Source organism: Microtus oregoni, unplaced genomic scaffold, assembly GCF_018167655.1.
Source record: "Microtus oregoni isolate MIOR12 unplaced genomic scaffold, Mior012 000020F_ref0000438, whole genome shotgun sequence".
NCBI lineage: Eukaryota > Metazoa > Chordata > Mammalia > Rodentia > Cricetidae > Microtus > Microtus oregoni.
In genome coordinates, this window is record NW_024543079.1 from 9,201,223 (window position 1) to 9,215,487 (window position 14,265).

Sequence of the window (14,265 nt, forward strand, 5' to 3'; positions counted from 1 at the left end):
CAGTAGTCCACGTGGTTTAGACACTTGTTGAATCTTGTGCTGGACATGATATTCCAACCTCATCAATCAGCATGTCCTTCTTGACTTTAGTGATTGGTTCAGGAATGGATGCATGATTCAAGTTTGTCCTAGGTGGTTTACTCAGTTGTGGAGAAGTTCTCTTTACTTAGATGCTTAAGTTTTGTGGGAGAAAAACTCAAACCAACAGGGCCTACTATGTTGAATGAGCCAGACAGAAAATGAAGCCAGTGCAGAGGAACAGAGCCAAAAGAGCGAAAGACTTGAGTTCCTATGACAACATTTATGCCCCCTGGATCCAACTGTGCCTGAAGCTAGTGGTATATCCTCTGGACTCTGCAGTTATGTGAACCAATAAATACCCTTTTTGTAAAATATAAAAAGAATTAATGTATGGCAACACTTGATAAAAACTTCAATCCCTAAAAGTAAAACTGGAACAGTAAAGCCTACAAACGGCCCCTAATTATATACACACAGGGTAAGATTATATCTATATTGGAACCCACAAAAGAAACAATGAGGCCACAGGGAGTTCCTAATAACAAGGAAATGCAGTCTACATTTCCTGAGTACCCACCAGAGAAATCCAACAGACTGGTGATTACTCACTTAACCATCCTCATGATTCCTAATAACTAATTTACATAATCACTTATTTTAAAGTTTTACCAAAAGCCATAAATGGCACACACTTTTAATCCCAGCACTGGGAGGCAGAAGCAGCCTGTGATATATACTCTGTCTCAAAACCAAAAAGGAGTTGGGGCATCAAAGTGTATCACTATTCTAAGAACAAACTCTAGGAAAGATCAATAAATAAAAAAATGAAATAGAAGTCTGAAAAAAAACCAAACAGCAACAAAAAAAGACATATACACCTTTTGTTTTCTAATTCAGGTCCCTAGAAAGGCTAGAGTTCCCAAACTCTGTCATCTTCCTTTTATATACTCCCCTTTTAATTCCTAAGATCACATCAACACGCCATCATTGAGTATGGGAACACATTTCTGCTCTACTGTTCTCTACCACTTGGGCACTGTTATTGCCTATTCCTCAGAGGTGATAGGGACATTACTTTTCTAAAGAATCAAAGTCAGAGAGTAAATATAATTGAGTCTGGAAGCTACAAGTCAAACTGTGAGTAAAGGTTATTCCACAGATTAAAAATAAGAATGGGGAAAAGAAGCATTTTTTTTCCTGACTGGATCACTTGAAAATTTTCAACAAAAATATAAATTAAACATTACTGGTATGATAGTTAAGTAAATAAACATAACAATATACAGCTATTTCAAAATTCTCAAAAGTAGAAAATAAAAGTTAGCTACACCTACAAAAACACAGGCAGTAGATAATCTTATACCAGCAAAACTCAAAGAAGGGAAACTCTCTCCCCCCATTACCAACAAAATAACAGGGATAATATTGGTCATTAATATTCCTCAATATCAATGAACTCAATTTGCCAATAAAAAAGACACAGGCTAATTAAGCTAATTAATGAATACAAAAACTGGATCCATCATTCTACACACCTCAACTTAAATACAGGTATTACCTCAGAATAAAGGATTGGGGAAAGATTTTCCAATCAAATAGACCTAAGAAGCAAACTGGTGCAGCTATCATCCTAACATCGTAAAAAAAAAAAAAAAAAAAAACTTCTAACCAAAATTAGTCAAAAGTCATTTCATATTCACAGGAAACATCCAGCAGGATGTCTCAATTTTGAACATCTATGTCACAAATGTAAGGGCACCCACATTTGTAAAAGAAACACTGCTAAAGCTTAAATCACACATAGAACCCCATGCAATTAATAATGGGAGATTTTTAACACCCCACTCTCACCAATGGACAGATTTGTCCAGACAGAAACAAAACAAAGAAACAATGGAATTAAGAGATGTTATCACTCAAATGGACCTAACAGATATCTATATAGAACATTTCATCCAAACACACACATACACACACAACCATCTTCTCAGCACCACATGGAACTTCTCCAAAACTGACCATATATACTAGGCCATAAAGCAAGTCTCAACAGATACAAAAAAATTCAAATAATCTCCTTATCAGATCCCCATGAATTGAAACTGGATTTCAACAACAGAAAGCCTGCAAACTCGTGGAAACTGAGTAACACTACTGAGTTATCACTGGGATAAGGAAGAAATAAAGCTAAAGACTTCCTAGACTTCAATGAAAATGAACGCACAACATACCCAAACTTATAGGACACAATGAAAGGGGTGCTAAGAGAGAAAAGTTCATAGCACTAAGTACCTTCATGAAGAATTTGGAGAGATCTCATAAAAGCGACTTAGCAGCACACCTGAAAGCTCTAGAACAGAAAAGAAGCAGACACACCTAAGAGGAGCAGACAACAGGAAATAAACTGAGGACTGAAATCAATAAAACAGAAACTCTATAATACAAAGTTAATACAAAGAATTCTCTATAATACGAAGAATCAATGAAACAAAGTGTTGGTTCTTTGAGAAATTTCAACAAAATAAACCCATATCCAAACTAACTAAAAGGGAGAGAGAGAATATCCAAATAAACAAAATCAGAAATGAAAAGAGAGATGTAAAAATAACAGACTCAAAGAAAATCCAGAGAATCATTAGGTCATGAAAAACTGAAAAACTGTACTCCACAAAACTGGGAAATGTAAAAGAAATGGACAATTTTGATTGATACCACTTGACAAAATTAAATAAAGATCAGATAAACAATTTAAATAGACCTAAGAAAATAGAAGCAGTCATTATAAGTCTCCCAATTTGAAAACAAAACAAAACAAAAAGCTCGGGGCCAGATGGTTTTAGTGCAGAATTCTAGCAGATTTTCAAAGAAGAAGTAATACCAATACTCCTCAAACTATTCTACAAAATAGAAACAGAAGGAACACTGCAAAATTCAATTTATGAGGTCACAGTCACCCTGATAGCCAAACCACACAAAGATCAACATAGAAAGAGAATTACAGATCAATTTCCCTTATGGATACAGGTGGAAATGTACTCAAGAAAATACTGGCAATGTGAACCCAAGAACACATCAAAAAGATCATCCACCATGACCAAGTAGACTTCATCACAGAGCTGTAGAAATGGTTCAACATACAAAAATCTATCAATATAATCCACCACATTAACAAACCAAAAGGAACTAGACCTCTCCTTCTACCATATGAGTTCCGGGAATCAAACTCTGCTGATTAGATTTGGCTACAAGCAAGCGCCTTTAACCAATGAGCATTCTCACCAGCCTAAAAATTTCAGTTAAAAAATTTATGGGACAATACGATGGTTCAGAAAGTAAAGGTGTTTTTTTACATAAGCCTAGCAATTTGAGTTTGATCCCCAGCAGCTACACAAAGGGGAAAAGAGAATACCAATTCCAAAAGTTGCCCTCTAACGATCACACATACTCAACCCACATACATCATTTTTTAAAATCTATTTAATAATTAATTAATCTATGTATCCACTTTTTTAAATCTATTTTTTAAAAGCTGTTGCAGGTATGCATGTGGGGAGATGTGATCACATGTGTGTACATCCGTGGGGCTGCGGGTACTTGTGTATACAAGAGGTAAATGTCAAATATCTTCCTCATTACTGTGACCTTATTTTTTAAACAGGCCCACAAACACCAAGAATTTGCCCATCTTTGCATCCTCGGTACTGGGGTTACAGATGTGTCCTTCCATGCTCAGCTTTTTACAAAGGTTTTGGGGATCTAAACTCAGGTTCTCATGCTTGTGCCGCAATCAATTAATTTATCAACTGATCTATATTACCCTAGCATGAACATTTTCATTTCTGATGTTTTAAATTAATAATTTCATTATGGTTCTGGTTGTATTTTGCTCCAAATGATCTTCACTTTTCTACAGTTACACAAACATCCATCAAGATATTCTTGTGGAGGTTTCCTAAGAGGCAGCATTCCAAATATGATTTATCATAGTAAACACATTTCTAATAGCAATAAGGACAGAAGAAAGTATGATGATAATTCTCAGCATAAAGATAGATAGGCAGGCTTAGCCTAATTTAACATTATAGAGGGTACATATGCACTAAAATATTACATCACTAATAGCGATAATTTGTAAGGAATAAATGAATGCATTTGTGCCTTCCTGCTATGCTGAATACCTTTCTATACATAGGCTACTTCTAAAACCTATTCAATGAGAAGAAAGTAGTTTTGAGATCCACTAGGTTTAAAGCTAGGAAATTACTTCATTAATACCCCAAAACTTATTTTAGCTATCCTTATAGAGATTAAGTATTTCCCTCTTAACTGTCAAGAAATTAACCTTAATAATTCAACCCTTGCTTAATTATGCTGCACAATCAAAGTGAGAGCTGACAGCTTAACCTAGTGCTGAAATGTTACCATTTCCACTTCTGCTCCTCTTCCTTTTTCGGCTTCTTTTTCTTGTTATCTGACTCAGCAACTTTTTTATCTTTATCTTTATTCTTGGGTTTTTTCAATTTGCCATCCTACAAAGAAAGAGAAAGCACTTAAGTCAGGACTAATTACACGCCAGGAGGCTGTTTGGGGCTGTTTGGGTGAGCTAACCAAAAGAAAAACTATAAACAAAAACTGCTGGAACCAGCTGGTGGTGTTGGTGCACACCTTTGAACCCAGCACTCACTTGAGAGGCAGAGGTAGATGGATTTGTGTCTTAAACTGGCCTGGTCTACAGAGTCAATTCTAGGACAATCAGAGATACAGAGAAAAACCTGTTTCAGGAAAAAAAAAATACTGGAACTAAAAGACCTTATATCTAATCCCCCATCGCCACAGATAAAAATTTATTGATAACTTACAATGAAGTCAGTTGATAACTTACAATTGAGTCAGTATTTCCCCTAATCCCTCTGACAAATAATTACCCAGGAATATCACATGATGAAAGCCCAGTAAACTACTCCAACAGTAATCCCAGGGTAATTTCCAAATTTACTTTAAAAATCTACTCATCTTGAATCTCTTCAAATCTAATGAAGTATAGAAAAGCTATGCAAGATTCTTTCTGAAGGGGAATTCTGTGACGCGGTTGCTGCTGCTTAGACACACAAACACAAGAGTACTCTCAACTGTGAACTGCTCAGAGTGGCACAATAAAAGAACATCGTCAGGCATGGTGGTTATCAATTATTTGTAGTAGTAGTGGTAGTACATTAGTTACCAGTAATAGTAGTTATCAGTTAAAAGTACTCTGTGACCCTTTATTTCATCACAGTATTCCTGAAGAGGTCTCCATTGCCTGACCCCATCTGTCAGTGAGGATCACGTGTGCTGCATCTCTGTCATTGCTCTTGGCGGTATCCTTGCCCTTCCCATTTTCCCACCCCCCCCCAAAAAAAAAAGGAAAGAAAAAATTTTAAAAAAGAAAAAGCTGTAAAGAAAAACAAGGTTTGTTAATTTACTGTGAAATGAACTGTACGGCATATTTACAGTATTTTTAATTCTTAATAAACCCTTGAGCTTTGTTATGAAAAAAAATAAAAAGATAAAAGTACTCTGTGTGTATGAGCAGCAGTAACTGAGTTACAATTCAAGGTCAGTCTGGGACACAGAAAGAGAGACTCTATCTCAAATACAAAATGTGCTGGGGAGCGGGAGGTGGGGATAGCATACACCTTTAATCTTAATATTTGGGAGACAGAGGCGGAGGGATTTTTTTGAGTTTGAGACTAACTGTGTGTGCATGCTCTTGAGTGTATGTATGTATGCATGAGTCTCAAGCAATTAAAAAAAAAGCTTCAAACCTAAGAGTAATATTCACCATTAAAGACAAGTCTAAAAACAACTACACATCCCAACTAAGGTATGACATGCAACAGATATACTTAGCAGAATCTGATTTCTTCTAAGTTTGATCTACATTTTTAATATCATCTAAGACTTTACTTGGTAAGTTTTATATAGCAATGAAAGATGATTATGAATGGCCAGCTAGAAACCATTTGGTTTGTTCTCTCCCAGTCATAATCGAGGTAGTTCTGAAATCGGTTTGCTATTTTATTAAGGTTATGTAGCTGTTGCTGAGCACAATGGGACCATAAGTTTATCTTAAAACCAAACAAACAACAAAAATCAAAACAAACACAGAACGACTAACGGAAATGGCTAGAGAACATTTTATAACTCCATAAAATGATATCAATCAAAGAAGGGATAAACTTAGGTCTCCAAGCAGATGATTTTTGAAGACAAAAAAACCAAATGTAAGTAGGTATAAGGAATACAAGTGTATAGAAGTAGAAGGACAGTATCAAAATATCCCATCAGTGGGGAATGGTAGCTCATGTCTAAAGATCCCTGTAGTCAAGAGGCTGAGGTAGGAAGACTGTCAGGAATTCAAGACCAGTCTGGGTCTTGGAGTAAGACTCCATCTTAAAAACACACAATAGGCTGGGACTATAGCATACAATTTTAATCTCAGTATTCAGGACACAAGAGGCAGAGGGATCTTTTTGAGTTTGAGGTCAACCTGATCTACAAAGGAAGTTCCAGAACAGCCAGAAATACCAAGTGAGACCCTGTCTCAAAAACACAAACAAAAATAGGGGCTGGAGAGGTAGCTCAGCATTTAAGAACACTGGCAGAGGATACTGGATTTGGTTCACAGCACACATAATAGTTCACAATCATCTGAAACTCCAGTTCCAGGTATATAATGCCCTTTTCTAACCTTTGCAGGTACTCGACATACAGGTGGTACACAAGCATACATGTAGGCAAACTCTCAATACACCTAAAAATTTAAAAGAAAAAGAAAAAGGAACAAAAGTGGGGGGAGATAGAGTGATAACTCAAGATGGTAAAAGCACTGGCTGTTCTTGCCAAGGACTGGGTTTGGTTCCCACGACCTAAATAAATGGTGGCTAACAACCATTTCCAATTCTAAGGAATCTGATGCCCCCTACTGTTTTCTATGAGCACATGCATATGGTGAACATAAATATTCATAGAAAAACACAGAAAATAAAAATGAATCTGTGATAATAAAAAGTAAACAAAAATACATCATATGCTTTAGTGTTTGCCATATTTTAATCTTGCCTTGCTCTGTACCATTCCCATCTTGAAGTGGTAATGTTTATTCTGCCCTGTATATTGAAAGTACATAATTTATATTTGATTTCATAGAAACTCAGAATTAGGAGATTGAAACTCAGAAGAGACTGGACTTTAAGTGTTGAGATAAATAGGACTATGAAGTTAAAAGTCAATGTATTTTGCAAAATGAGATAGTCATAAGCCCATGAAAACACAGATGAAATGGGAGAAGTTCTGTGCTTCTGTTAACAAACCAAGGGGTGAACTTGTTAGTCTTTACTGCTAAGTTGGCTAAAATCTAGGATCTAAGAAGATACCATGTCATATCTGTGAGAAAATTTCCAGAAGGTTAACTGAGGGGAGAAGACCTATTTATGAACTGTGGGCAGCAGCATCCCAAGCACTGAAGACACAGGATTAATCAATTGCTTCCTGGCTGTGAATGTAGCATGACCAAACAACATTTCACTCTTATCGCCTAATAGAAAATAGTTCCTCAAGCATAATGCCAAAATAAACTTGACCGTATGCCACAGCAACAGATTAATAAATATTTTTTATTTTTTTGGTTTTTCGAGACAGGGTTTCTCTGTGGTTTTGGAGCCTGTCCTGGAACTAGCTCTTGTAGACCAGGCTGGTCTCGAACTCACAGAGATCCGCCTGCCTCTGCCTCCGCAGTGCTGGGAGTAAAGGCGTGCGCCACCACAGCCCAGCTTTAATAAATATTTTTTTAAAAATATTACCACACTAATAGGTAAAATGTTCCTAATTTTATGTTATCATTTAAAAATAAATTTAAATGGAAAAAATACATCTGTACTTTCTTCTGGGAGAAGGTGTTGAAGAACTACATTAATTCAGATGATATTCACTACTTAGGCTGAAACACAACACAGGACAGGGAAATGCTGTTCAGTTAAGATAGCCTAATAGCTTTTAAACAGGCATGTATATGATGATCCCATCGGGAAACTACTGCCTACACTGTAGCTTTTCTCTTCTTGGTTTTTGAGAATTGGATTCTCTGATTGGCCCTGGCTGTCCTGGAACTCCCTATGTAGACCAGGCTGGCCTCAAACTCAGAGATCTGCCTGCCTCTGCCTTCCAAGTGCTGGAATTAAAGATATGTGCCACCACAGCCCAGCACACTGTAAGTTTTCGGGCTTCAAACTGGGATAATCAATAATCAAGAGATATCAGAACAATGCCAGAAACAAATTAAAAATAAAAACTGAATGCCAATGAGGTTTAATGATTAATTCTGACATCTGGGGTCCCTGCCATAAGAGGACTGTGAATCAAAATTCAGTCTTTCAGTCTGTATTTTCCCACAGGGAGGGGAGTACTAATCAAAACATAAAAATAAAGTCAAAAGTTTTCTTTCCCAAACTGTTTAATAAAAGAGCCATTTTACAAAAAGCAAAGCAATAGACTGCAAGAAGAACTTGACTTTTACACTTCTTTAACCAGTCTATACTGATTATCTAAATGAGAGTAGAGTGGCTGGCCACAGTAACAGCTACTCAAACACTTCACTATCGATTCCATACACTGGTTCTCATTAACTCGAACTTCTGCTAAACAGATATTTCAGATCTGAAAAACTACAACTTCTAACTGCAAAACCTGATTATCTCTTTAGCTCACTATACCCATGAATATTTTAAACATTTCACTGAAGACCTTTCTTCTTTCTTCTTGTGAAGTTAAGGACCATCACACTCACATGAGGCAAGATAACATGACAGCTAGTGTGTTGGCTCTAGACTCACAATGAATGAGAACAAATCCTGGTTGTACAATTCAGTGGTGTACAACCTCTAACAAACGATCAACCTCTCTAAACCTATGTTCACGCATCCATCAGTAAGGATGGTGTTATAGTCATCATCTAGAACGTTTTTCTGCAAACCTGCAGATGGTATAAATTCAAGTATCAGTTAACAACACAAGCTATGAATAGACAGAGTAGACTCAACGGTAGCTAAGGATAACCTAAAGATACTCTGGAATCACTTCAAGATGTTGGCACACTCAGTGCCACAGCCACAACTTGCCTGTACAACTTTTCTCCACAGTTACTACTACAACAAACCAAAAAATAAATCCCCAAAATTCATTTGGCTTCAAGAGTTGTTTTAGGAACAATGAGATGGCTCAGAAGTTAAAGGCACTTGATGTCAAACCCGATAACCTGAGTTTGATTTCCAGGAGAACCAACTTCTCAAAGCTGTCCCTTGATTTCTACATGTGCACCATGATATGCATAAACACACACAAAATAAAAAAAGAAAAGTTATGTTTTTAAGGTTGTTTTATTAAAACTTAAGCCTCAAAAACCTTTACTAACCTCTTCTTCTTCTAATTTTCTTTTCTTCTCCTTCTTGATATCTTCTGTCTTAATTTTCTTAGGTTTATAATCAGCACTAGAAAGGGGAACACAAATATGCAGTTAATGCAACTATGACTAAAGAGTTTTCACCTACAGGATTAGACTCTCCCAACTCTTGAAGTGTCCATGGCAGATGTGACTGCTATTATTCTTGACTGGGCATTCTATACTAACTGGAGCGGAACAAGTGAAGATCAGACAGGACTGGAGAGATGCTCATCTGCTACGACCACTGGATGCTCTTGCAGAGGACCAAGGCTTAGTTCCCAGCACCCACATGGGACAGCTTACAATGTCTGTAATTCCAGTTTCAGAGGATCTAATACCTTCTTCTTTAGGCTGTGGGTACCAGGAATGCATGTGATACACAAATGTTCAACTCATAGACAAAATAAACAAATATGTATACACATTTTGTGTGTGTGCATGTCTGTGTCTGTGTGTGTGTGTGTGTAACTAAAAGAAAGAAACAGACTAGAAAGCAATAGATATAACCCTATAAAGAGCTGCCTGATGTGGGAGCTGAGAACTAAACTTTGATCCTCCAGAAAACAAAGCACTCACAACCATTAAGCCATTGCTGTAGTCAATATATTTGATTTTCAATTATTCTATGCATCTGAGTGTTCATATTCATATGGAGGCGAATGGACACCCTCAGCTGTCCTCTGAGGAACATTCTCCATCTCTTTTGAGACAAGGTTTTGTAGGGGTCTGGGGTTCACTAATTAAGCTAGACTAACTAGTCAGGGAGTCCCAGGAATTCTCCTGTCTCTGCCTTCCTGGTCCTAGGATTATAAGCATGTGCCACAACACCTGGAATTTATATGTGGCTCTGAATCAAAATTAGATCCTCAAGCTCACAAGGTAAACACCAACTGTGCTACAGTCCCAGGCATTCACAGAATATATGTAATAAACTACATGGACTCAAACTAATAAATAAAATGTATTGTCACTGGGTGAATCCAGGTAAGAGACTTAAATAAATAACAAGAACAATTTTGTTATCTCTGTACTGAAGGTTCCCTATGTATCAAATGGCATAGATCCTAGAAAAGAAAAAAAGAAAAATTGGGGCCGAGTCTCAGGTAGCCTAAGCTGGCCTCAAATCACTATGTATTCAAGAATGACTGAGTTTCTAATCCTCTTATCTCTACTTCCCAAATGCTGATATTATAGGCATGCACTACCACATCCAATTTAATGTGGTGCTGGAATCAACCTATTGCTTTCTGTGTGGTAGGCAAGCACTCCATCAATTGAGCTACATCCCTAACCCAATTTTCTTAATTTACCTGTAGTGTAAAATTAATGATAATTCTAAGTGACTAAATAATTTAAATATCCTTCATTAATTTTGTATTACTCGAAATTTCTATACTACATATGCCTATCATTTTAATATGAAAAAAAACACGTTACACATAACTCCCATAAATTATTTGCTTAGCAAACCCAATTCTCAAAAATTAGAGTCTATTACACAAAATGTCAATTAATGTAGTTTTTATTCATTAGATATACACATGTTTTATTTAAAGCTATTTTAAGTATCTCTCCTGTTCTAATTCATTTTTAACGTCTTAAAATATTTATACACACATATACATGTGCATGCATACACATACGTAAAAGAAATACCACACACCAAAATTAACCAGACCCAAACCTCAATGAATATCTATACTTAGAATAGGCATTCAGAATAGAAACTCTGGAGTTTCACATTCAATTTTACATTTCAGTACTGAATATATTTTATGCACTTATCCAGCACCAAACAACAACAATAACAACAACAACAACAAAAATCCTTGACAAATCAGAACTAGAAAAACAATTAGCTTTATACACTTTCATAACTAATTTCCATCACCTACATTTAGTCCTTTTTCATGAGGCTTTCCTATTCTCTTTCTTCGTGGTATACAGTATTCACTTATACATTTGTGTTTACACACATACACACACACATCTCATGAGAGTGGTTTTTCTTCTAAAATTATGTAACCATGCTTAATATTATATATATTAAATCCATCTATATTCCTGCATGAATTTTACTTCATTTTTCTTTAGAGATGAGTAGTATATACTCTTATAATCCATACACATATGACATTTTCATTATCCATTCATCTATTGATAAAGAAGATTGATTCCATTTTTTTTTTACTACAGCATCCTTTTGAAACTGAAATTTCATTAAATGTTTCTCTTTAGTCAAACAGGAAGAAATACATACTCATCCTCGTCTCGAGGTCTCTTCAGTGGCTTTATATCCTCTTTCGGAGGAGCAAAATAGCTATCATCTTCGGGTTCATCTTTAATTCGTGGTGGACTGAAGAGAGAGAAAAAAACAAAACAAAACAGCTAGTTACTGATTCTAGTTACTAGAACGTCTACATTATGTTAAATAACACAAAGTAGGTGCCTGGCTAGTTTTATGTCAACGTGACCCAAACTAAAGTCTCATCTGAAAGGAAGAAACCTCAATTGAGAAAATGCTTCTGTAAGATCCAGCTGTAGGGCATTTTCTTAATTAATTACTGATTAATGTGGGACGGCCCAGCCCATCATGGGTGGCTTTACACTGGGCTGGCAGTATTAGGCTCTTTAAGAAAGCAGGTTGACAGTGCCTGTTACCACATTCAAAAATCTACAGACAGTCAATGTGGATGAGAACTAACCTACTGAATATCAAATAAAGTTGGAGAACAGCCAAAAAGAAAGAAAGCAGGTTGAGGAAGTCATATCGAGCAAGCCAGTAAGCAGCACCCCTCCATGGCCTCTGCATCAGTTCCTGCCTCCAGGTTCCTGCCCAGCTTAAGTTCTTGTCCTGACTTCCTTCAGTGATGAGCAGGCATAATTCAAATATATCATTTCTTCTTCAAGATGCATTTGGTCATGGTGTCTTATCAAAGCAATAGTAACCCTAATCAAGACTATAGGCACACTTCATCTTACCAAGGAAAGGATAAAGTACACATGTATTTTCAACAATCACTTTTGTATTCCATTATAAGCTTATAAAAACCTTACTTAGGTAATAATACTGTCTTCATATTATAGATAAACAGATAAAAGGACTTTACTCCAAATAAACATTTTCTTTTCTCACTACAGTTTAGCTGCCTTTATCAGTAGGTCTCAAATCAGAGGAATAAATTTAAATTGTTTTCTTAACTTACATGAAGGATCAACTATGTATGTGATCCATGAACCACAAATGACCCTAACTGTTTTAACAACCCAAAATTAAATAAAGCCTCTACAAGGAAAGAAATAAAACCTACCTGCCTAAGCATGGTATGCTAAAATCATGCTGTGGCAATGGCATACATATTTTGTAAGTAGCACAGAAAAATGACCAGTTATACAAAATTACAACAAAAGCTAGGAACTAAATAAGTACCAGAATAAAGTAAAGTTATTCTCATTAAGTCAAATTTTCCACTGTTCCAACTTGCTGGTTAGGTTTGTTACTTCACACAAAACATGCCTAGAATCTTTTGCTAAAACTCTGCCCTTTGAAAATAAAGAGGACACAGATTTTAGGATAGCAGATCAGAAATTGCCTGTGTGTTAAATGGTAAAAGGCAAGAGCCACGATAAGAAAGAACATAATTTGGAAGCTGGAATGAATAAATAAATAAAGTAAATAAAATAAGTTGGAAAAAAGTAGATAACTACAAGGTCTGGAGGGAGCACTCAGTGGTTAGGAGCACATACTGTTCTTTCAGGGGATTGGAGTTTGATTCATAGCAATTTTATCAGATGACTGTCAAATGCCCCAATTGAATTATAGGGAAACACCACCCTCTTCTGGCCTCCACTGGCACAAACACACATGGCATGCACACACGTACACACACACACAATCTTTAATTATGATTGGAGAAATGGTTGATCAGTTAAAATCATTGGCTATTCTTCCAGAGTACCCAGATTCAATTCCAAACATGGCCGGCAGCATATTAACTCCAGGTCCAGAGGATCTGATACCTTCAACTCTGTGAGCAGCAGTCAAGTAGGCAGACAAAATGCCCATACAAATAAAATTAAAAAAGTAAATCCTAATAAAACAACAGATAAAAGCTGAGCATTGGGCTGGTGATATGGCTCAGTTGTTAAGAGAACTGGCAGCCCTTGTAAGGGGTCATGAGTTCAGTTCCCAACAACCACATAGTGGCTCGCAACCATCTATAATGGAATCTGATACCCTCTTCTGGCCTGTAGGTGTGCATGCAGATAGAGCATCATATGCATGTAATAAAGAAATCTTTAAAAACTAATTTAAAAAAAAAAGGCTCAGCATGGTAGCACATGCCTTTAATCCCAGCACTCAGGAGTCAGAGGAAGGTGAATCTCTGAGTTAGAGGCCAGCCTGGTCTACAGTAGTCAGGGATACTAGTGAGAACCTGTCTTGAACCCTGCTTCACACAAAGTATAATATTAAATTCCTAGACATATGTTTCTTGCCAAAATTAAATGAAGAAGCTATAAACAAGTTAAACAGATCTATATATAATAAGAAAGAAACTATAGCAGGAGTCTCCCACTAAACTGCCCACGATTAGATAAATTCACTGCCAAAATCTACCAGCTCTTTAAAGATGTAACATCAATACTCTTCAAGCTGATCAAAAAAGAAAAAGCAAACACCATTACTAAGATATCAAAACCAAGTAAGAATATAAAATTATAAATCAATTTCTCGGACAAATATAGATGAAAAATTCTCAAATATT

The 14,265-nt window shown here is 36.3% G+C and overlaps 1 protein-coding gene across 1 annotated transcript in view; it reads right to left on the reverse strand.

Moving 5' to 3' along the window:
* Positions 1–14,265, reverse strand: part of Top1 (DNA topoisomerase I) — an 83,942-nt gene that overhangs the window by 32,143 nt on the left and 37,534 nt on the right. The window contains exons 6-8 of the mRNA XM_041670288.1: positions 11,760–11,855; positions 9,470–9,545; positions 4,444–4,550 (exon numbers count right to left, since the gene is read on the reverse strand). Coding sequence (XP_041526222.1) covers positions 4,444–4,550; positions 9,470–9,545; positions 11,760–11,855 — 279 coding nt within the window. The remainder of the gene's footprint in view (positions 1–4,443; positions 4,551–9,469; positions 9,546–11,759; positions 11,856–14,265) is intronic.